At 41.9% G+C, this 23,198-nt stretch overlaps 1 protein-coding gene and 1 long non-coding RNA gene across 5 annotated transcripts in view; one reads left to right on the top strand and one right to left on the bottom strand.

The window, feature by feature from the left end:
* Window positions 1–23,198, top strand: part of LOC110016249 (uncharacterized) — a 75,229-nt gene that overhangs the window by 14,804 nt on the left and 37,227 nt on the right. The window lies entirely within an intron of this gene.
* The window catches only part of zbbx (zinc finger, B-box domain containing), a 56,295-nt gene that overhangs the window by 6,855 nt on the left and 26,242 nt on the right, over window positions 1–23,198 (bottom strand). The window contains exons 7-15 of one of the 4 annotated variants that reach the window (XM_020708420.3): window positions 20,081–20,225; window positions 17,140–17,240; window positions 15,223–15,344; window positions 14,981–15,036; window positions 14,134–14,288; window positions 13,047–13,616; window positions 11,685–11,896; window positions 9,669–9,825; window positions 4,025–4,111 (exon numbers count right to left, since the gene is read on the bottom strand). In XM_020708420.3, coding sequence (XP_020564079.1) covers window positions 4,025–4,111; window positions 9,669–9,825; window positions 11,685–11,896; window positions 13,047–13,616; window positions 14,134–14,288; window positions 14,981–15,036; window positions 15,223–15,344; window positions 17,140–17,240; window positions 20,081–20,225 — 1,605 coding nt within the window. Of the gene's footprint in view, window positions 1–4,024; window positions 4,112–9,668; window positions 9,883–11,684; window positions 11,897–13,046; window positions 13,617–14,133; window positions 14,289–14,980; window positions 15,037–15,222; window positions 15,345–17,139; window positions 17,241–20,080; window positions 20,226–23,198 lie in introns of all 4 variants that reach the window. The other 3 variants (XM_020708419.3, XM_078929621.1, XM_011482848.4) reach the window with 3 other exon arrangements.

Genomic DNA, 23,198 nt, shown 5'->3' with positions numbered 1-23,198 from the left:
GAAGTGGGTGCCGTCTATTTCATGATGTCAACCCAGAGCCGGCCTATGCAGCGTGTCTGCGTCTCGCCCACCAAAACAAACAATGCCCAAACTTTTGCAGAGATGGATGTGCATTTTGTGCATAGTCTTATAAAAGGAAAGCATTTCTGCCAAACACAGCTAGCTCTCCAGAGAAAGTGTGTGTGTTAGTCTGTAGGCGGTGCTGGACTCTTCCTGGAAGGGGTTGTCCTTACTGATTTTGTGGATTGGGAGGGGCTGGTGTCCATAACGCAGGTTTTTAGAGGAATAATCAGAAAAGCGTGAAAGGAACAAAATACCACTTTGGGGTTTATTTTTGTGAGGTCTGAACATTATAATACACTCAAAAGCCCCCAAAATAGATTTTGCATGATATAGTCCCTTTAAACGTTCTTAGATCCACTCTTTTTTCTGGATTGTTGTAAGCATTGTTACAATTTCAACAACAATACTGTCAGGGAACGAAGATGTGGACACAAGATGCAGGACGACAGAAGTTGAGAAACACAAGGATTTTAATCCTGAGGAAGGCTCTGAGACTCGTAAACTAGTAACAGTCATAAGAGAACGATCCGGTGATAAGTGAGGAGGAACACAAGGTATATATACACACACAACAGTGATTGACAACAGGTGAGTAAAACAGGTGCTGGCGATGAAGACGTCAAGTCCACAGAAGCACAACAGAACACCGAACCGGAACCTAACAAAATAAAAGCCCCAACCCGGAAGTGAAGGTGAACCTAACCGCCCTGGACCCCGGTACCCGACAGTACCCCTCCCTCAAGGGGCGCCTCTGGGCGCACCACCGGGCTTGTCAGGATGGCGGCGGTGGAACTCCCGGAGCATGTCCTTGTCCAGCATCCTCGATGTCGGCTCCCAGGACCTCTCCTCGGGAGAGCCACCTTAAGGTCCTGATTGGTCTTCTCGGCCTGCCCGTTGGACTGTGGATGGAACCCCGAAGAGAGACTGACCGTGGGGCCAAAGGCTGCACAGAAAGTCTTCCATAATTGTGAAATGAACTGAGGGCCGCGGTCAGAGACGATATCTACCGGAATGCCGTGCAGCCGGAACACGTGTTCAATGACGAGTTTGGCGGTCTCAACGGCCGAAGGCAGCTTACTCAGGGGCACGAAGTGGGCTGCCTTGGAAAACCGGTCCACGATCGTCATGATTGCAGTCTTCCCAGAAGAGGATGGCAGACCGGTAACAAAGTCCAGGGCGATGTGGGACCACGGGCGGCTCGGGACAGGTAAGGGGTGTAACAGACCTGCTGGTGGTCGATTGCTGACCTTGTTCTGGGCGTAGATCGTGCAGGCCGAAACAAACTCTCGGGCGTCCTTCGCCAAGCTGGGCCACCAGAAACAGCGACGCAGGAAGGAGACTGTGAAGGAATTTGTTTTATTATTATCATTGTTTAAATGTATTTCTTTAAATGTTAACTCAGATTGACCTTTTTACCTCTTCTGAAAACAGTTCTGTGTGTTTGGTCATCTGCTTCTCATGCCCAGCCAGGAACAGGGGGGTTTTACGACACACTGTCCTCAGCTGATAAGTGATACTGTTTGAAGTTAGAATCCAACCAAAAGGGTCATTTGACGACACCCCCTAATGAACTTTTTGTCTTTGTCTTGAATTGTTACCTCCCACTTGTGTTCTTAATAAAAGCAGCACAGGGAGGGGCAGCCCTTTGAGAAGAGAAACGTGGTGGACCTTTTCCAACACATTTGCTCCTCTCCCTCGTGCATGAGAAACTTGATTCTTGTTGTGGTTTGTTGTTTATAATTGTGTTTTTCTTTAATGTCTAGATGCATTTATCTGACAGAGACAGTTCTGTGTACACCGGGGTGGTAAGTGAGGCGAGTAGCATGAGCTCATTGAAGGGCCTGACTCCTTACGGCCCTGGGTACATAGAGTCTGTTAGGTGGCCCACTACCAGGGTCAGGTTCCCGGGTCTGGGCAGCTTTGATATCCCTCTCCAGCTGCCAGGAGAGGGAACCCAGAACACAAGAGGCAGGTATCACAGTCTTAGGTTGCTGCCTCTCCACCACCGGTTCCTGTTGCCGAGAAAGAGCGTCCGGTTTGACGTTCTTGGAGCCAGGGCGGTAAGACACCACAAAATCAAAACAAGCAAAAAACAGTGACCACCGTGCCTGTCTAGAGTTAAGCCGTTTTGCGGTCCGGATATAGGACAAGTTCTTATGATCAGTCCAGACCACAAAAGGCTGACCCGCCCCCTCCAACCAGTGCCTCCACTCCTCCAACGCCAACTTGATGGCCAGAAGCTCCTTGTCACCCACGTCATAGTTCGTCTCCGCCGGATTAAGCCGGCGGGAGAAGAAGGCGCAAGGATGGAGCTTGCTGTCCGCACCCTTACGCTGGGACAACACAGCTCCAACCCCAGTGTCCGAAGCGTCAACCTCCACAACGAACTGGGCGGAGGGATCAGGTTGGACAAGGACCGGCGCCGTGGTGAAAAGGCGTTTAAGGTCCCGAAAAGCGCCCTCAGCGGCCTCTGTCCAAAGAAAAGGAGAGGAGGCGGAGGTCAGACCCGTAAGGGGGGCTGCGACTGAGCTATAATTCCGGATGAAACGGCGTAGATAGTTGGCAAACCCCAAAAACCGTTGGAGCTGTTTGCGAGTGGCCGGGATGGGCCAATCCACCACCGCACTGACCTTAGCCGGATCAGGTCGCACCTCCCCACCTGTGATTACAAAACCCAGAAACGATACACTAGAGGAGTGGAAATCACATTTCTCGGCCTTCACAAACAGTTTATTCTCCAGGAGCCGTTGGAGAACCAGACGAACATGCCGCCTATGTTCGCTGGGGGTCCTGGAGAAGATGAGAATATCATCCAGGTACACAAACACGAAATGATGAATGTTATCTCGTAACACATCATTAATCATGCCCTGGAAAACAGCTGGAGCGTTGGACAAACCAAACGGCATCACCAGATACTCATAGTGTCCAAGATGTGTGTTGAAAGCGGTCTTCCACTCGTCACCCTCCCTCATACGCACCAAGTGGTACGCATTCCTTAAGTCCAATTTAGTGAAGACCCGGGCCTCCTGCAAAGACTCAAATGCAGTGTTCATGAGAGGAAGAGGATAACGGTTCTTAATAGTGATGGCGTTTAGCCCACGAAAATCAATGCATGGCTGTAAAGAACCGTCCTTCTTCCCTACAAAGAAAAACCCCGCTCCCACAGGGGACGAAGAGGGTCTGATAAGGCCCGCCCGAAGAGAGTCAGTCACATACTGCTCCATGGCCTCCCTCTCAGGCTTAGACAGACTGTAAAGATGAGTCCTGGGGAGTGTAGCACCGGGCTGCAACTCTATGGAGCAGTCATAAGGCCTGTGAGGAGGTAATGAGAGAGCCCGGGATTTCGAAAACACCTCTCCCAGATCGTGGTATTCAGAGGGAACCTTGGAGAGGTTGGGTGAGGACGGCTGTCCTACTGGGTCAGCGGAATCAGCCCCTGGATGCCGAGCTGAGCGTAAACAGACCTTGTGACAGTGATTACTCCAACTGTTTATACGGTTGTTAGGCCAGTCAATGACTGGATTATGGGCCAGGAGCCAAGGAAACCCCAGAACCACCGGATTATGTGGTGAGTCAAACAGAAAAAAACGAGTATGCTCGTGATGGTTCCCAGACAGTATGAGGTGGACTGGCTCAGTAATCTGGTCAATAGTGGCGACAGCCTCTCCATTAAGGGAGATAACCTGCCAAGAACGGGGGAGTAACTCGGTCTTTAGTCCGACCCGTTTGGCTAGCTCGGCATCCATGAGGTTCTGTTCAGCCCCTGAGTCCAATAAAGCCTGAACAGGAAACCCCCCACCCCCTAGACATGACATGACCCTCCAGAAAACAGGAGGTGGATTTTGAACAGGTGGGCGCCTGCCCTCCGTTCGTCAGTGTGCCCACTCCTAATGACGAACGGAGACATTTGGGCAGTGCTTACAGAAATGTCCCCGCTGACCACAGTAAAGACACTCACCCGCCGCTAACCGTCGTCTGCGCTCAAAGGGGGATAAACGACCACGACCCAGCTGCATGGGTTCCTCCAACGGAACTACAGGAGAGTCTGTGGAAGCAACCGAAGAAGGATGAGGGAGGGGGACCGGATCGTAATGTCAGGGAACGAAGATGTGGACACAAGATGCAGGACGACAGAAGTTGAGAAACACAAGGATTTTAATCCTGAGGAAGGCTCTGAGACTCGTAAACTAGTAACAGTCATAAGAGAACGATCCGGTGATAAGTGAGGAGGAACACAAGGTATATATACACAGACAACAGTGATTGACAACAGGTGAGTAAAACAGGTGCTGGCGATGAAGACGTCAAGTCCACAGAAGCACAACAGAACACCGAACCGTAACCTAACAAAATAAAAGCCCCAAACCGGAAGGGAAGGTGAACCTAACCGCCCTGGACCCCGGTACCCGACAAATACCACTTAACTCCACACAGTCACATCTGCAGGCTTTACACTGCCAACTGGTGTCAATTGTAATGTCTCCACCTGCTAAATCCACCTTTTTTTCACAATTATCCTTACTTTTCTTGGCCAATGAGATCCTGTCAATCTTTCACTCAGCCAATTTTCTGTTATTCTTTGAATTTTTGCAACTTTGGAACAGTCTTTCTCTCTCTTTATGACTGAATTGCACAAACCTTCCCTTTTACTTTTTCCCCTGTACAATATTAGTCATCTTCAGCCTCATGGCAAACATCTGTGTCTAAACTCCAAGATGTTGTCTTGGTACATTTTTTGCCTGCTGGTAGTTTATTATTGAGCAACATACAGACAAGCCACCAGACACTCTTCATTCAAGAGGTAGTTGGAAGTAATACTAATTCCTAACAATCTCTGTTTATTAAAATAGAAGGAAAACCTCCTATTTTGAAGACTGTTAAGGGTCATTTTAGATAACACAAGGCATTTTGGCTCTTTTTTTATTTTACTAGAAACCTTTCCTCCACTGTCCTTCCTATCCATAAATGTTATTGTCATTGTAGCAGCGATACACTGTGAGAAAGGCCTGGATGGATGGATGGATGGATGGATGGATGGATGGATGGATGGATGGATGGAGACATGAACGAGAGAATACATTCCTGCTACAATTCCCACACCTGCACATACAGTATTTGTGAACTAAATGTGTATATTAGACGTGCATCTGTTGAAGCCAATGTAAGTCAAATTTCAAAGATAAATAACAAGTATAAAGTTGAAAAAATGTACCTCCAATTATGTTTTTTTTATGAAAAAATATAAAACAAACTTTGAAACACAGGTATTTGTAGAGAGAGAACAATATGTCAACTATAGTAACTGAAAAGGTAAATAAGACTTCCTTTAAGTGTCATCTAAAATGATAATAAATCATAAAAAAGGCCAACTAAACAGAGTTAGCAGGAATCATTGTCAATGTTTAAACTGCAGTGAGTCTTCTATCATTCACATCAACAGGACTCATGTAATCTTTTTTTATTGACAGGATGGCGAATAAGAGCAGTTAAGTGCTTGAATTGGTGACCTAAAAATACTTTTACAGGCTTGTCCTCACAAAAGGAGTGGCTGCGTAATAGTTTTTATTTTTTTTTTATTAACCCAAAAGATGTTAAAATGAATGACTTTTTTTTTAAGTCAGTCAACTGCCTTTGTTAATGTATATTATGGAAGATTTTACAAGCACTATTGTGGCAAAGATCCAGCAAAGGTCCATATGTGAATGAAGACTAAATGTATGCGACAGTGTTCACACTTAGAGCTGTTTTTCACACCACAGCATCAAGTTTAAAGGAACTGACTTTTTACAGATGAAGTGCAGTGTCCTTTTAGAGCACCAGAAGCACTTACTTTTTCTGGCTTTTAAACTAATTGAACTTACTGCAATACGTGGCTTGTGACATAAAAGGCATATAGACAGATTAAAATGTAAAGAAAAACAATTAAGGATATAATGTAAGTCATTGGAAAGTAGGATTTCCCAGTATAAAAACAAGTTGAAACATTCTGAATTCAGATAACTACATTCAAAAGAGCACAGATCAAATAATGTCAATGTGCTGCTAGTTTTACTCAAATATATTGAAGAACCATTCGATTAGTTCTGCCTTTACAGGTCGCAGCACTGTATGTTTTTAAAGTATAGTTTGCCATGACTCTGCAACCCAGAAAAGAACTCCTTGCAAGAATTAGAGGGAAACAGGTCAGAAAATGTCATATTTTACTCATGAAAAGGATATTTTATTCATGAACCTTAATTTAGACGGCATTTATTAGCATAATAATGTCAAGACTTGTGTAGGCTAATGATTGAAATTGAAATGCTTTTGCAGCAAATCATACTTTTGCCATGTTTGTTTCTTGAATTATTAATAAAAAGGCCTTAAGCTCACAGACAGACATGCTTTCTATGTTGCCTTTTGTTTTTTATAAATCGGCGCCAGTGTTTGGCAGTGGAGCCGCCATCAGTGTGTGATTGTGTGTGTGAATGGGGCTGTGACTGTAAAGCGCTTACGGCCTTCAAGGAAGATAGAAAAGCGCTATATAAGTATACGCCATTCACCATTTTTATATGTTTTTTTTTACAGAAAATGTTCATGCAACAACTGGAAATTAGCATTAAACAGAGAGTAAAAGAAAAAGCTGGAAACAGACTTGGTCTCGTTGAATGTTGCTCTTGCTTTGACATGGGATAAAAACAGAGGAGAATGATGGAGGAACAAAAATGAGTGTGAGGTGTTGTCAAGGTGATATTTCTCATCTTTAACTTTTCTTTCTCATTTTCTGTGAAGCTTTAACAATGGTGGAGGAGACGGTGCAGAGTTTGACAAGCTACTGGCTGCATGTAAGCAGGGTAGGAGTGCCCTTGTAGGAGCCATTTCACTGTCAACCTTATTCATTAACCACGGGCATGAAAACAATCAAAAGGCGGTCTTTAATGGAAGATGAAGGGAAACGCTGATGAGCCTTTTTAAGAGCTCTGCAAAAACAACAATTTTAAAACGTTTACAAATTCAAAAATAATAACCGCTATTTAAAATGCACATATTTAGTAGCTTTAGACAGGAGAAAGAGCTGCAATAAGAACTATGAGGTCAGGCAGGGTCTGATTTACAGCATGGATGTAGATCAGCCTGCCAACCAGACAGCTTGATTATTAATGGTTAGACATGGTAAAAAAAGAAAAAAAGATTTTCCAATGAACCTTGTTCTTTAAAAAAAAGAAAGGACCAGTCTTTTGCAGTTATTCAAATCTATTTAAAAAATGTGCTTGTTTAACATACAGCTAAATCCACAGCAGGGTAGTAAGTTTAAGTTGGAAAAGGGACATGCTTTTCAAGATGGAATGTGTATGTAAATTGCAGTCTCAAGACATAGGTGAAATAAGTGAAATACTTAGGTAAAATAAAATTTTATTGTCTTTAATTTCTCCCCCATGAACCGCCACCTTAACGTGGTGGGGGAGTTTAAGAACCTCAGATTCAGGAACAACAATGCGGTTTCCGTCCTGGTTGTGGAACAGTGGACCAGCTCTACACCCTCTTTAGGGTGCTGGAGGGATTGTGGGAGTTCGCTCATCCAGTCCATATGTGTTTTGTGGATTTGGAGAAGGCGTTCGACCTCGTCCCCCGTGGTATCCTGTGGAGGGTGCTCCGGGAGTATGGGGTACGCGGAGCCTTACTGAGGGCTGTCCGGTCTCTGTATAACCGGAGTAAGAGTTTGGTTCGCATAGCCGGCAGTAAGTCAGACCTGTTCCCGGTCCACATTGGAATCCGGCAGGGCTGCCCTTTATCACCGGTTCTGTTCAGAGTTTTTATGGACAGAATGTCTAGGCCGGAGGGGGTCTGGTTTGGGGACCACAGGATTTCGTCTCTGCTCTTTGCAGATGATGTTGTCCTGTTGGCTACATCAGGTCAGGACCTCCAGCGAGCATTGGGGCGGTTTGCGGCCGGGTGTGAAGCGGCTGGGATGAGGGTCTGCACCGCTAAATATGAGGCAATGGTCCTTGACCGGAGAAAGGTAGTTTGCCATCTCTCGGTGGGAGGAGTGTCCTTACCCCAGGTGGAGGAGTTTAAATACCTTGGGGTCTTGTTCACGAGTGAGGGAAGACCGGAGCGTGAGATTGACAGGCGGATTGGGGCAGCGTCCGTAGTTATTCGGTCGCTGTACCAATCCATTGTGGTTAAGAGAGAGCTGAGCCAAAAAGCAAAGCTCTCAAATTACCGGTCGATCTTTGTTCCAACACTCACCTATGGTCATGAGCTATGGGTCATGACCGAAAGAACGAGGTCCAAAATAAAAGCGGCTGAAATGAGCTTTCTCCATAGGGTGGCTGGGCGCTCCCTCAGAGATAGGGTGAGAAGCTTGGTCACCCGCGGAGAGCTCGGAGTAGAACTGCTTCTCCTCCACATCGATAGGAGCCAGTTTTGGTGGCTCGGGCATCTAGTTCAGATCTCTCCGGGACGCCTCCCTGGAGAAGTGTTCCAGGCATGTCCCACTGGGCGGAGGCCCCGGGGAAGACCCAGGACACGTTGGAGATACTATGTCTGTCAGCTGGCCTGGGAACGCCTCGGCGTCCCCCCAGAGGAGCTGGAGGAAGTGGCTGGGGGGAGGGAAGTCTGGGCATCTCTGCTTAGACTGCTGCCCCCGCGACCCGGTCCCGGATAAGTGGAGAAAGATGGATGGATGGATGTCTCTAATTTTCATGAAACTACTTTTACTTAGCTTTAGCGCTCACACAAACAGGCAGTTGATGGTTCTACAGTCTCAATCCAAAAGCTTTGTTTTTAGACCTGAAAGGGATTTCCTAGAGCTAAAACCTAAGAATAAACATGTTTCCAAGTCCTAAACCTCAAGTCCCAAGCCATTAAAGTGGAGTCCCAAGTCAAGTCTCAGTTCTCTGCATGTGACACTAAAGTATGACTTAATTTTAAATCTCTAGCTCAAGTCTCTTGTTGTCTGGTCAATTTTCATTTTTTTTAAGTATTTAGAACTCTCTAAGAGGGGTTCAAAGATGGTTTAACTGGTCTATAATTTAAGTATTAGACTTAATCGTTTAGCTCCAACACAATGTATTATATTGTGTTAATAATTATTTTTGATTTAATGATAAAAGCAGTGCTGATTGATCAAATTAGATTTAAAGAATTTGGTCTTTGTTTGTTGTAAATAAAATTAGGAAGTTTAATACAAATACGTATGAAGATTCAAACGCAGGCTCAGGCAGAGGCAGACACACAGCCCCTTTAGACCCATGAGAAGTAGATTGTGTTGTCACACATTTCTCATTTTTCGCCACGCAAACAGCACTCCTTAGGGTTTAAACTCATTTTCAAGTCTCTTGTTCACTTTATATTTTTACATATTTGTTCAAAACCCTATTATGAGGTTCTCATGGTATGAATAGCGCTTGGAAATTGGAAAGTATTGTCAGGTCTAGGTTGGACACAGAGGTAATCTTCAAAATTTAATCCCCTAAAGCTCAAAAACAGCATTGGCACTTTTTATCAATAAAGCCTTTGGGAAAACATGATCCAAACACACAAAAGGTATTGAAACTGGAAAATAAATATTCAAGCACACAACAACACATACCAAAATACTTTTTTCCTGCATAACCAACCTGTTGGGTTCAAGTCATGCAGTGAAGACTGTCTGCTGCAGAAGGGCTGCTCTGGTGAATGGGTGTAACAAGTATCCACATCCAAACCTAGAGGCGAAAACCCATTCAGATCACAGAAGTGCTGTGATCCAGTCCCAACACTCTGGCTTTGCATCACCTGAGGGGACATGGAAACGGATGGAGGGACTGAGGAGAAGGGGGAATGGAAGGAAGCCTGGTGAGATGAAAAATTAAGACAGTCAGAAAACAGGTCATGTTAGGATGGCATAAACAGATACAAAACAAACGCGCAGATGCTTCACAATGAAAGACAGCAGGAGGGTAAAACAAGGAAAAGAGGAAATAGATCAAGCAGGAAAGTGATCGGGGCGTGTAAGAACACGAGTAATAAAAGGATTTAATAAACAGAATGTGGAAGTGAACTAAATTATAGCAGAAAAATAGATTAGTGGCAGAAATTTATATAATTTGTTTGTTTCAAATCCAAATAATGAATGTTCAATGCATGATATTGTATCAAATGTAAATTTTTCAATGTCAGTGTGTAAATGCATACTGGAAAGGTCTTTGACAAGAGAGTATTCCCCTTCGGCTACGTTTTCTTTGTTCCACTTGATTAATCGATTTATAATTAACCCTTGGCGCATTACAATGGTGTGTTTTGTGAGTTATTCCCTCCATGCAAGTGTCATTCAGTGAGACAGGAATGAGGTGAAAAATACAGACCAGTTTAGATTTAATGCATAACCTTGTGAGATAGAGTACATAGGCCTGGAGAATATGGGAGAGAACAACATTTGGGAATGCAGCTGCTCCGAAGGAGGAAGGCGTAAGAATAGATACAGACAAGGGACTAACAAGGGAAAAAAATAAAGAAAGCAATGGCAAGAGACCAAAGACAATGACGTTGTGCTACAAGGGGAAAAAATGTCTTTGGTGAGACCAAACGCTTTGCATTAGATGACAGATGAACTAGTTAACAACTGCCGTCAGTGCGAAAGCAAAGCAGAAGGCAGAAAGAAGAAGAGATAAAGAACGATGTGAAAACTAAAGAAGATCAAAAGAACTTCCAACATATTTAATATCATGGATATCTTTTTGTTCCAGCTTTTTTTTGTAGATCACCCCCAAACTTTAATGTGTTCATTCCTCTTTCAATCTACATAGTATTTACTAGATTAAAGGGTTAATAAATCATTTGACGCCATTCAGAAAGCTTAGTTTTAATCCAGTCTATGTTTCGTGGTTTTAAAGAACCACTCCAATGAAAATCATGTTTTTGGTGCTTTTAACATTCTCTTATGGCATTTTTTTCATGATGGAGAATATATGTAAAGAAAATTAAGATGCAACTTGCATTTCTGAGTATTTATTATTCAATTCATTGTGAATCAGGAGCAGACACAAAACGACTGGATAGCTCCAATATTGCTCTCTATTTTTGTTGTACTGGCAATGTTAGTTTGGGGATGGGATGGGCTGTAAGCCAGCAGAAAAAGATATAAACAGATGGATGATGGGAATTTTATTTTTATTTTGGCTAAAAATGGCATAGTCATTATTAAAAGACCACAGGGAATGCTTTGAAAACAAATCAAAAGAGGGTTGGAGTGGGACTTTAACATCACAACTGTAAACATTCTGATAAATGTTATAAAGACATCGTGGACATAAATATTATCCAACAGATTAGAGAGGAAATGAAAAGCACAACTTTTAACATATTAAGTAAAGACATGCAAGAGTTTTTATTTTAAAGGGGACTTCAAAAAGGCCAAAAATAGGCCAAAGTCATAGGTAATGGGCTCTGATTGGTGATTTTCTTGCTAATTAGATTCATTTAGCTTTGCTTTCTGATAAGAATATCTCACATCAGACCAATATGTGGCATCACCAAAGTGCAGTGAATCCGTAATGTTCACTCAAAAGAGGAAGGATGTTCCCTTCACAACTACAAGTGCATTTCATCTTAAGGTCCAATATTTCAAAACTAAAAACCATAACAGTTTATGTTACCATGAGTCGTTCTGGCTTATCCGTAAGCAAATCCTTCTCTTTTTCAGGCTCTGCAGGAATAAAGGAGTCTTCTTGAAAACAACTCGCAGAGCTCTGCTTTTCCTTCAGTTTCTTTGTTGTTAAATGTCCTTGGATCTGTGTTTCCACGCCTGAGGAGTCTTCTTCAAATAAAGCCAGACTCAGGCTATCACTGGACAATTCATCTCCACTGTCTTTGCAAGACACACAAATACACATGCAAGTGTTAAAAAAAAGATAAAAAATCTTGACGTTTTGATTTACTATGTAAAAAAACTTTTTTTTTTTAAATCAGATTGATGTTCAATAATCAAACATAATGTTTCTGTGTTTCACACCATGTTAAACAGTAAACAGCAAAGCACACTGACTGTCCTTACTTTTCACCAATTGAACCAGTGCAGCAGCAGTTTTTAAGTCTCTTATACATAAAAAAAACAGTGGGTTGCCAGTGAATTAAATTATTTTGAACTGCTGGAGCTGGCATTCAGTATTTTTCGACAAAAAGAAAAAAAGGTGGAAATAAAAGATAGACAGATAAACTCTGAGGTGACAAGTATTAAGTTAAAACAAGTAAATAAAGATAAAAAACTCAAGAGAAGGCAAGAGAAGACTAAGGACAGTTGGGGAAATCCATATCAGTTTCCATTTGTTTTAATGTCACGTTTAATTTTAATGCAAAAACTCACCCATTAGCGTCCAAATTTCTAAGAATTGCTAACTTTCAAAAGGCAGTTAAAGGTAAATATCCTCCAAGCTTTAGTTAATTGCTAACACATCCATCCACATAATAATAACGTTTCATCATTGCTTACTTAAAAGTATTTCTAACCCTTATTAACCTGAATAGTAGAAAACTAATTCGCATGTATAACACTTGCAAGTTTCCGTTTGCACCCTGGCCATGAATATAATTATAGAGGTATTCCACTTTGACAGTTTTTTTAGGTCTGTGGCCAGAGAGCTGGGAAGAAATGTTCTATTTCAAAATCACAGTTTTGAAGTGATAATTATCAAACAGTTTTTTAAAGTATACAAAGTAAGAAATTATTAACCTCCTTTTGGTACCAGACTTTTGTTTTGTGTTAAGTTGTATTTATTTGTTTATTTTTACTACAGATTTGATTTTCTCTCTGTATGTAAGTAAGAAAAAATATGTTTGTATTTAGGTTTGGTTTATCTTTTAAACATAATTCACAGTTGTGTCTTATGAAGAGTTAATAATGGTAATCCTTGCAAGTTTTTCATTTGGAAATTTAAAAATAGAATTTTAAATCAAGGATCTCGTTGATATTTGAAGAGAATTAAAAACATGGACATAGATTAATGAAGATATCGGCTTACCTGCTGATGGCTCCAATTCTTCTTCCATTTTGACAGTATTGGCGCCGATATTTAAAAGAGGTGATGCAATGAAGTCTGTGTTCTGACTTGATTGATTAGTTTTTAAGTCATCAGAAATGTGAGTAGATGATGTACAAAGAGGAGACTCTCCATATCTAGGGATGGACTTAGGGAAGTATTGCTTGTGTAACGGACATGGCACAGGACCTGTTATTGATCGAACTGGTTCCAGGGTAGTGGGGGTTGGGTCTATTCCGGCAGGCATGCATGGCACATGTGTTAATTGATCTTCCAAAAGTTGATTTTCAGGGCCACTCTTAAATTGTTTAACATGGCGTGGGGACATAAGCTTGTCTCTTGGTGCTTCCAAAAGCTTCGTAGGAGAGGCTAGTTCTTGGAAGACATAAGATTCAGATTTTGTTTGCGGGCTCGGAAAGAAAATGTTGGGCAATAAGGCTGACTCAGTGGAACTTGGTGGTGAGACTGTGAAAGTAGACCTTAGGGGAAAAGATCCTGGTGTCAAAGGTAGAAGACGATCTTCTGAGATGTGTGACTTGCTGTACTCAAAAGCTGCAAGAAACAAAAACCACAAGCAACCAGTATGGCATAGGCCTCAGCAACCCTTGTGACCCTACAGAGAATAAAGTAATGAAGGATAGATGGATGGTCACACAGATGGAATGTGTAATAATGTAGGGATTAATCAAGAACCAATGCCCACAAGCTGTGAGTGTGATGATTGCAGCAACAATTCTAGTGGTTAACAGATAGCTTTGGAGCTTTTGAGAACAGTGGGAGAGCCAATGGAGTGAGTGGGCTTCAAGCAGATGCTTTGATTGATTCACTTAAAATAATGAGTCTCAGGAGTGTGGGCTTCTACTGGACTTTTAGAGGGCTCATTAAAGTCATCCACCTTCCCATCTGTGTCTTAAAGCTAGTATTTATATGACAGATATGATCAAGTCAATTTCTCAGCAGGTTTACACTTGTATTTAAAACCCAACACTTCTCATCACTTATAGATAAATCTTAAAGAACAGTGTTCTATGTGCTGTAAAAAAAAACATACTGATGACAAACTGCTTACCCACATCCTGCAGTTGTGTAGGATTGAGCTTCCTTCCTGTTTTGTGTTGTGTTGGTGTGACAGCTTTGAATGGCTGTTTTGTAGAGGAAGACTGAGCTGATTCGGAATCCGAACTTTTCAAACTTGTCTCAGAGATCTGATGAACCAATGAAACCCTGTCAAGAAAAGCATAGAACTCAGTTACCCAACTACTGTGCAATACAAAACTGCCCCCTACAACAGTCTATTCTGCTATTAAAACCACTGACACAAATGAACGGATGGATTAGGCATATTCTGAACAGAAAATGTGATTAATGTTTTGGTAAAACAGTGTCAAACAAACAAAGTCTAGTCTAGTCCTAGAATATAACGGGCTGTACAAGACACATTTCATTCTGAACCACTTACAGACCTTCTCACTCACATACATACAATCTCACTTACATTCACTCACACTGGTTTAAAAATAAATACATATTCTAAAGACCTGACATTGACCCATATTTCTTTTTGTTTTTCTTGCATAAACAGAAGAGACTGGTCACTCATATAGGTTAAACTTTCTTTTTATTGAATCACACACAGCAGGAGTCAACTACAAATTAAACATTGTTCTGCCTTAAACATTTAAGTGTTGGATTGTCTTAGTTTATAAGTAATCATTGTTCTTCCATTGTTAACCATGGTGACCTGCAAAGAAACGCATGCAGCCATCATTGTAGGGATGCAAGCATGAGAATGTATGTGTGTGAGGGAATATATATGTATGTGAAAGTGAGAATGTATGTACAGGTATGTGAGTGGTTAAGAATGAAACATCTCTTGTACAGCCCCTAACATGTAATTCTTTTTTTTTTGTACTTGCATTCTATTATCTGTCTTCTGCTCTTGAACACATTCTCTAGTTGTGTCTATGTTTGTCTGAAAAAAAAGAAAAGAGAAAACGGATTATTGTTAACACACAAATCAGCAAAATTAACATGATACTGGAGGGGAAAAAATCCCTTGTGTTTGGACAACCTGTGCAAGTTTACATGTCTTACCTCTTCCTGCTGCATTGTCTATTTTTGTAATAGAAATTTAAGTAAAATCCTTTCAAATTCTTACCTCATCCAAGATTTGTATGACAAAGCACGGTTCAGGTGCAACAATCTGCGGCTTTGTCCTGCTGCTGCTGTCAGGGGGAGCAAACAGTGATGCAAAATAGATATGAAGATCCTCTTCCTCGGCTGTGAATAAGATCACATAAATGAAACTGGTATCAGTTTAAATGAGAGCAATGTGACATAAAAGTAATAAAATTATTATTAAGGTTATCCCCATAATGAAGAACACATGAAACTGAATGACTATTCAAAGACAGAAGAGGAGAGACATTTTGAAAACTGCAGCGGCATCAATCAGGGATTTTAAGGTTTGATAGAAGGTGCGAGAGACTGAGTGCAAAAAAAAAACCCAATTCACATATGCTTGTAAGTAAAGCAAACTGTTACATGTTTTTACCCTCCCCTCCTTCTATGATCACCCTTCTACCACAACCCCACCCACCCACCCCCAACATCCCCCTCTCTTCTTCCCTTCTCTTCTTTTCCGTCCGGTCGAACAAAAAATGATTAAAGATAGAATCAATATAATAATATTAAAAAATAAAAGTATAGCCTGAATTACAAAAGGGTTTTATACACATATACACCTTGTTTGTCAGAAGATTCATAACACCATGTTGCAATGGTAAAATATGTCCAACACAATAAGCCTTCAGTTCTCATCTATTTGCTCAGCTGTTGGACAGGACAAAATGCATGAAAGAGAAGAAGCTATTTCATGAATTTGGCTAATCATAAAAATATCCCCCCTTTATGATGCCCAAACATGGTTTCACAGGAAAGACCTTTCCAGTCACAACTTAGTCATAACTGCCCTTATGGGTGGATACTGGCTGTCTGCGGGCAAAAAACAGAAAATCGTGTATGGGGCTCGCAGATGGCCCGCACATAAATCAAGATCTGAGACCACTTGGTAAGTCTGTAGAATAAAATGTTCATGCACATTTTTCTACGGGCAAGCGTAGAAATGCCGCTCTGCAGCAACTATGTCCTAGAAAACGACACAGGTTTTTAAATTTTCCTAAAAAATGGCATCATCATAAGTAAAAGATCACTGAGAACGCTTTGAAAATAGATCAAAAGATGATCACAGTGGTTTAAGATGTGATTTCTCCTCCCTCCAACCTTCCACAGGTCTAGACAACCTAAATTCTTCTGACTAAGGCTTAAAGAACATCAGGTATCTAAATTGAGTTAAAAGAAAGATCCCCAAAAGCGAACCTCTGCTGTAGAAGACATCAATGAATAGATATTAAGAGAAATTTTATTTTACTGAGATTACCAAAGATCATTTGGAAGGAGCAAGTGTTTACAGCAGCAGTGCTGCATGAAGGAAGACAAGAGCCTGCAGATTGCAACAGTCAGACTGAGTTTGTCTAGATTTTGTGATGAGAGTCACTTATCAGTTCCTAGGTCAAGAGGTTTTGAAGGAGAAAACGAATCCAGGTCCACACATCTCTTTTCCAGCCACAGTTAAGGGACAAAAAAAAAAAAAAAAATCAGAACTTACAACTGACTGATGAGTCCCAGATAGCAAACCTGGAGAGTACAGACTAGGCTCCATTCTGCTTTTGAATCCCCCATACCAAACCATGTCAGGCTTTAGCCACCTCTAACAGCTTTCTGTCCACACAATCACAGCAAGTGATTACCCATCACATTGCCACGGATGGATGTGCAAGCACTGATATGTCTGACCCACTGAGAGAACAAGATTCTGCAGTTCTGTGTTTGTTTATCTGAGAATGGTGTGTTTGGAATTATGTGTACTTCTGCAGGTATCTGTTCCATGTTTTTTTTTATCTGAAGGAGTTCCAGAAAAGTTAAAGAGAAGAGCATGTACAGCAAGAGTTAAGTTCTCAATTAAGTAAAAAGATAAACATGGAGGAAAGAATAAATGTTTTTTTGTGTGGATTACCTGTGAAGGTGCAAACAGCGTCTTCCTCAGGATCTTCATCAGGTAGTAATTTTAATTTAGTTTCATCATTCAGTAAGGGAGTTGGATTTTCAGTTGGTGTCCTGCAAATACAAAACACTTCCTTCTAAGTAAATGAGACTTTTCTTAAATGTCCTCCCTTTATATACATCTGTTTCTGTGAACAATCCCCACTAGGTCCACTCAATCACCTGTTTTAAGGAATGCAACAAGTGACAGCCTGTGGTGTTTTAATCACCGCTATAACCATTCCAGGCTTTTCTTGAAGTTTTAAAACAAAACAAAATACTATTTCTGACCGCTGCATCAATCAAATGTTCTTCTTCAGAAGCCTGCCGTCCCCAGAATGACAAGCATTCAGGTGCGAGATGCTCACAAGTCCCCTTTTCCAAGTCCAAGTCCCAAATCTTATAGTTAAAAGCACTTTTAAAGAACTTGTGGGGACACAATCACAGGCACTTGGTGTTGCATTACCAAAACATAAAAAAGCTTCTTCTTTTTTTCAGACCTGACTGTGATGTCTTGGAGCTAAAATAACACAAGTATTCAAATGAACACTGTTTATAAGTCTCTGCCCATAAGACTTAGTAGTGACTAAAGTCCAAGTCTCAAGTCCAGTTTCCCACCTGTGCTCTGTGTAACCTGTCCAAACTTCTAAGCTAGTCCTAAACATCTGGCTAAGAAAGACCAAGTGTGCAAGTGACTCCTTATAACCTTCCGACCTCCTACAGATCTACTTTGTGATAAAGTTTGCGACTCCAATGTATCTGAATACTCCTGGCAAATTCTTTAAACCTTCTATCTCCTCCCTTCTTTCACATTCTCCGCTCCTTTTTCCAATTATTATTGAAGCTTGTTAAAATTCAGTCTTTCGTTTTTCCTTCCTGCCAGCCAACAAGTCTCTCTGTTTCCCCATTAAGCTCTGCCACCATCACTGCTGCGGGCTTATTGCACTCCAGATTAGCTCTCTGCTCTATTCCACAGTTAAAGGCAGCTCCATCTGGGGACTGGAGCCTTCCTGCTTCAGGAATGAGTGGGCCTAATTTTGCACTTTGCTCCCTGTTCCACCGACGTGCTCTCTAGTGAACAACTCTCCCCAAAAGGAGTTGCTTAAATAAAGGTTGTAATAATGGAACCTGCTGAAGCCAAACCTTCAGGCAGAGTACCACACAATAAGTGCAAAGAAATTGCTTTTACACTAGTAACTTATGTAGGAGAACTATGGAAAAGCAGCAGAGGAATCTTTAGTGATAACAGCGAGGTGAGCATGTATTGTATTTGTCACCTTGTTAGGGCCCTTCTTGTCGTAATCATCCACCATATTGGAAGCCAGCAGTCTTTTTGAAAAGCAAAGCTTCCATTGAGAGTAACACATGTTTTTGGCTTTAGTGTAAAGCCAACAAGGGAAGGTTATACTTTACCGCACTTTAACAAACATATGACAAGCATATGATTTAAATTAATAACTTGGTCATTATCTGATGCCAATCTCTTATAATGTTGGTTTGAAAAGGTTTGACATGCATCTAAAGAAAAAAATGGAAAAAGCCATCCCAAATAGCAACGTAAAAAGAAAGAAAAAAGGCAAATTAATTGGGGTGTAAATATTCATCTTAACAACAATTCAATACATATCAAAATTTGGCTGCGGATACGATTCATAATCAATATTGGATTATCTTAAACAATCTGATTAAATCTGATTTACTGATCTGAACTAAGCACAAAAGCTTTACCAAAAGTTTTCCAGATTTCTTGTATTTCTTGCAAGATAATCCAGCGTAAATTAAATATGTGCACAACCAACACAAGTAAACAATATTATTGGCAAATCCATTCACATATTAGTTTCCCAAAGTTCAGCCCACTGTTCTTTTTCCATTTCAAAGGAATCCAAAGTTAAAGGGAACATTCCACCACACTGTGTGGTCACATTGAATTTAGTCCTATCCAGTTTTATTTATATAGCCCAATAGTTGTCTCAACGGGCGTTACTAATTGTACAAAACATAGAATCAGTTGTAAAACACAATAGCTGATTGTTTAACTAAACTAAACTTGGTCTCCCTGCCCTTAGACCTTCCTTCTCTGCAAGGGAAAAATCCTGGAAAAAAAAAGCAGATTCCAGGGGGGAAAAAAAACTTTGTTGCAAAATCTAAACAAGTGTTTCCACACATTGGACTGGAATAATGGCTTGATCATTTTTTTTTCTGCCAGCATGTGTGTTGTACTGGGATGCACTTGGTCATTTTAAGTTATGGTAAAATAAATCTAGCATGCCTCAATTCAAATAGTATTTTCCAATACAGATTAAAATCCTTTTTTTTTTCATTCATTCATTTTTTTTTTGATGAATGAATGAGATTAAAATCAATTTTCTTTTCATTTTGAAACAATTTGATAATGATGTAGCATCTTACTGCATCACAGTTCAGTCTCTGACCGGTCAAACTACCTTAAAGCCCATTACGAGGCTATATAATCAGTTCTTATAAATGTTGACTAAAAAACCTTTGATCTATTTCAGCCATTTAAATCTCTTTTTAAAATGTTTGACTGGACTTGCACCTCAGCAACCTTTTAGAGAGAGGTACAAAAAGGTCTGAAATGAATAACTATGAGGCAGTTTAAGAAGGAAAGAGAAAACCTTTACTGTTTTGTCTGAATGCTAGGAAATGTGCAGACAACCTACTAAACATGTTAGTAATATTTATAATACATGGACTGGTCTAAGTACACACTGCAAGAAAAAAGTGGGTAAAAAACACAGATTGCAACCGATCTAGGTAACAAACATAAATAGCAGACATCAGCAGAAAAATGTATTTCTCTTTTCATGCTTGTATTATTTCTGTGAACAAGGTTATAGAATTTTTAGATTTGTGATGCATGTTTAAAAATAGCTGAGAATAATGGGCCACACCTGCGGTGCTTCTTGAGAAGCAATCTGTCCATGTAGGTGAGCTTGTTTTGTGTGAACTGAACGCTGACGGTTGGAGTCTCTTCTTCCCCTCCTCTTCGTTTTTCAGCTTTTCTGTCTGGAAGGAGGTCGACCTGGGTCGCCATAGCTAAAGGGTTGTACAAAAAAGTTAAGACAAGAAAGGTACAACTTAGCCGAGAGGAAAGAAAAATAGAAAAGGTTGTGAAATGTGGAAAAGGAGGCAAAACCCCCCAAAATTTGTTAGCAAAACAACACACTGCTCCCTATGAAGTGAGAAAATACCTTGTCACCATGGCTACTGTTCCAAAAAACAGAAATAAAAACAACAGGACTTTATGAGAATGAGAACAAAAACATAATAAAAAGAAAGCACATGTGACCAGAGAAAGAAGAAAGTAAAGGGAATGATATGAGAGGACTCCAGACAGTTTGGCAGTTCATAGTGGCAGCTTCAGATGGGCCTCGTTGCCACTGGTCTGACAGGAACGATTAGGACTGGAGGGGAAAACTGCTAATTGCAGATCCGAGTAAATGAAGAAAAACAGTCTGTCAAGGCAGTTAAACCGAAAATTGTAAGTCAAATAAAAACCATAAACATCTCCACAGATACAAAAACAACCCAACCCAACAATAGTAAAAAAAACTGATGTACTTCTATGCACTTGTGTGAACAAAAGGATGCAGATTCTTTCAAATACCGACAGCAGAAGTTCTTTGATTGATATACACTGACCAAAAATATAAACACTTTTGTTATTGCTCCCATTTTTTATGGTATGAACTCAAAGATGTGAAACATTTTCCACATACACAAAATAACCAGTTCTCTGAAATATTGTTCACAAATCTGTCTAAATCTGTGATAGTGAGCACTTCTCCTTTGCCAAGACAATCCATCCCACCTCGCAGGTGTGCCATATCAAGATGCTGATTAGACAGTATGATTATTGCACAGGTGTGCCTTAGACTGGCCACAAGAAAAAAAGTGTTTCTTTTTGTTAGATGTGTTTCTATCTCGTAATGTCCACAAAGTGTTAGCTTACATCAAGTACGACCGGGAAGCCCTATTACGGCTAGAACAAACTAATCACAGAGGATATTTCGACACAAATATCCTGAACCTCCACCCGGAGCTACACCCCCACGCTGGAATCTCACTACAACAGGCCGCAGCAGGATCGTCTCCCAGAATCGAGCTGCCGCCTCGCAAGCGCGGAAGACGGGGAGGGACTGCACGAAGGCTACGTCAACTGGCTAGCCGCGGGAGGCTAACACTCCCGATCATTCTCCTCGCCAACGTACAATCTCTGGCGAACAAGATGGACGATCTCATCAGCAGGTTGGCTACACAGCGACACATCCAGGACTGCTCCATCTTTTGTCTCTGTGAGACGTGGCTCGGACAAGGGACCCCCGACGTGGCCATAACACCGGCCGGGTTCAGTGCAGAGCCGATCGCGGCGCCGCTGAATGCGGCAAAACGCGCGGCGGGGGGACTGCGATTTTTATCAAACAGTCCTGGAGCTCCGACAACACCGTAATCTCACAGTCTTGCTCTGAAAACGTGGACTATCTGACTGTTAAGTGTAGGCCATTCTACCTACCAAGGGAGCTGCAGTGCATTATTCTGAGCACTGTTTACATTCCCCCCTCAGCTAACGAGGCAGCTGCACTCCAGGAGCTGCACAACATGATCAGCAGGCATGAGAACAACCACCCTGGTGCTGCATTTGTGATCCTAGGAGATTTCAACCACTGTGATCTCCGGAAAAGTCTTCCAAAATTCCACAGATTTATTGATTTCCCCACCAGGGGAAAAAACATTCTGGATAAATGTTACAGCAACATTAAAAAATGCATATGCTGCCACCCCCGAGCCTCACCTCGGAAAGAGCGATCACTTAGCCATCCTGCTGAAGCCCACATACACAAGGAGGCTTAAAGCAGATCCAGTCACAACCAGGACTGTAATGACTTGGACTGACAAAGCTGTGGAACAACTGAAAGGCTGCTTGGAGGCCACAGACATGAGCATCTTCAAAGCAGCTTCACCAAACATTGATGAATACACGGACACAGTCAGCAGCTACATAGACTGGTGCACCTCCATTTGCATTCCAACTCGGACCATCCGCATCTTCCCTAACCAAAAGCCCTGGTTCAACACAGATGTGCGAACAAAAATATACAAACGGCGTGCAGCCTTCAAATCTGGAGACAGCACAGCATACAAACACGCCCGCTATGACCTCCAGAAGTCCATCAAAGCTGCCAAAAGGAACTACAGTCAGAAAATTGAGAGCTGCCACAGGGAAACCAACACAAGTGGCCTGTGGCAGGGGATCAAATCCATCACCAACTACAAGACAAACACCAGCAGATCAGAGTTCCAGAGTAACATCCCGCCAGACAGCCTTAACAGCTTCTATGCAAGGTTCGACCAGAACAACAAAGAGGTCCCCCAAAAGACCTCATGGGCCCCAGAAGAGGCTGCGCTGCAGGTGACTCACACACAGGTCCTCAGGGCCCTGAAGCAGGTGAACCCACACAAGGCGACGGGACCGGACCACGTTTCACCAAGGGATCTGAAAGCCTGTGCGGAGCAGCTAGCAGAGGTGTATACAGACATCTTCAACCTCTCGCTATCGCAGGAAACAGTGCCCCGTATCTTCAAGTCCTCTGTGATCGTGCCGGTCCCGAAGAAAACACACGTCGCAGTGATGAACGACCTTAGACCCGTGGCTCTCACCCCTGCAGCAATGAAATGTCTGGAAAAGCTGGTTCTGTCCCACATCAACTCCCTGGTCGACGAATCAGTAGACCCCCACCAGTTCGCCTACCGCCCCAACAGATCAGCAGAAGATGCGGTGGCACTGGCACTTCACTCCACCCTGCAACATCTGGACACCAAGAACACATACGCCCGGATTCTGTTCCTGGACTACAGCTCTGCCTTCAACACCATCAGGCCCCTGAAGCTGACTGATAAACTCGCAGATCTGGGAATACCAACACCCACCAGAAACTGGATTCTTGACTTTCTCACTGACCGACCACAGGTGGTGAGGATGGGAAAGAAGGTTTCTGCTGAGCTGACAGT

Source organism: Oryzias latipes, chromosome 13 (genome assembly GCF_053564925.1).
Source record: "Oryzias latipes strain Hd-rR chromosome 13, Olatipes_Hd-rR_3.1".
In the NCBI taxonomy this organism is placed as follows: Eukaryota; Metazoa; Chordata; class Actinopteri; order Beloniformes; family Adrianichthyidae; genus Oryzias; species Oryzias latipes.
Note: the sequence above shows the minus strand (reverse complement) of the source record. Positions and strands in the feature narration are given on the sequence as shown.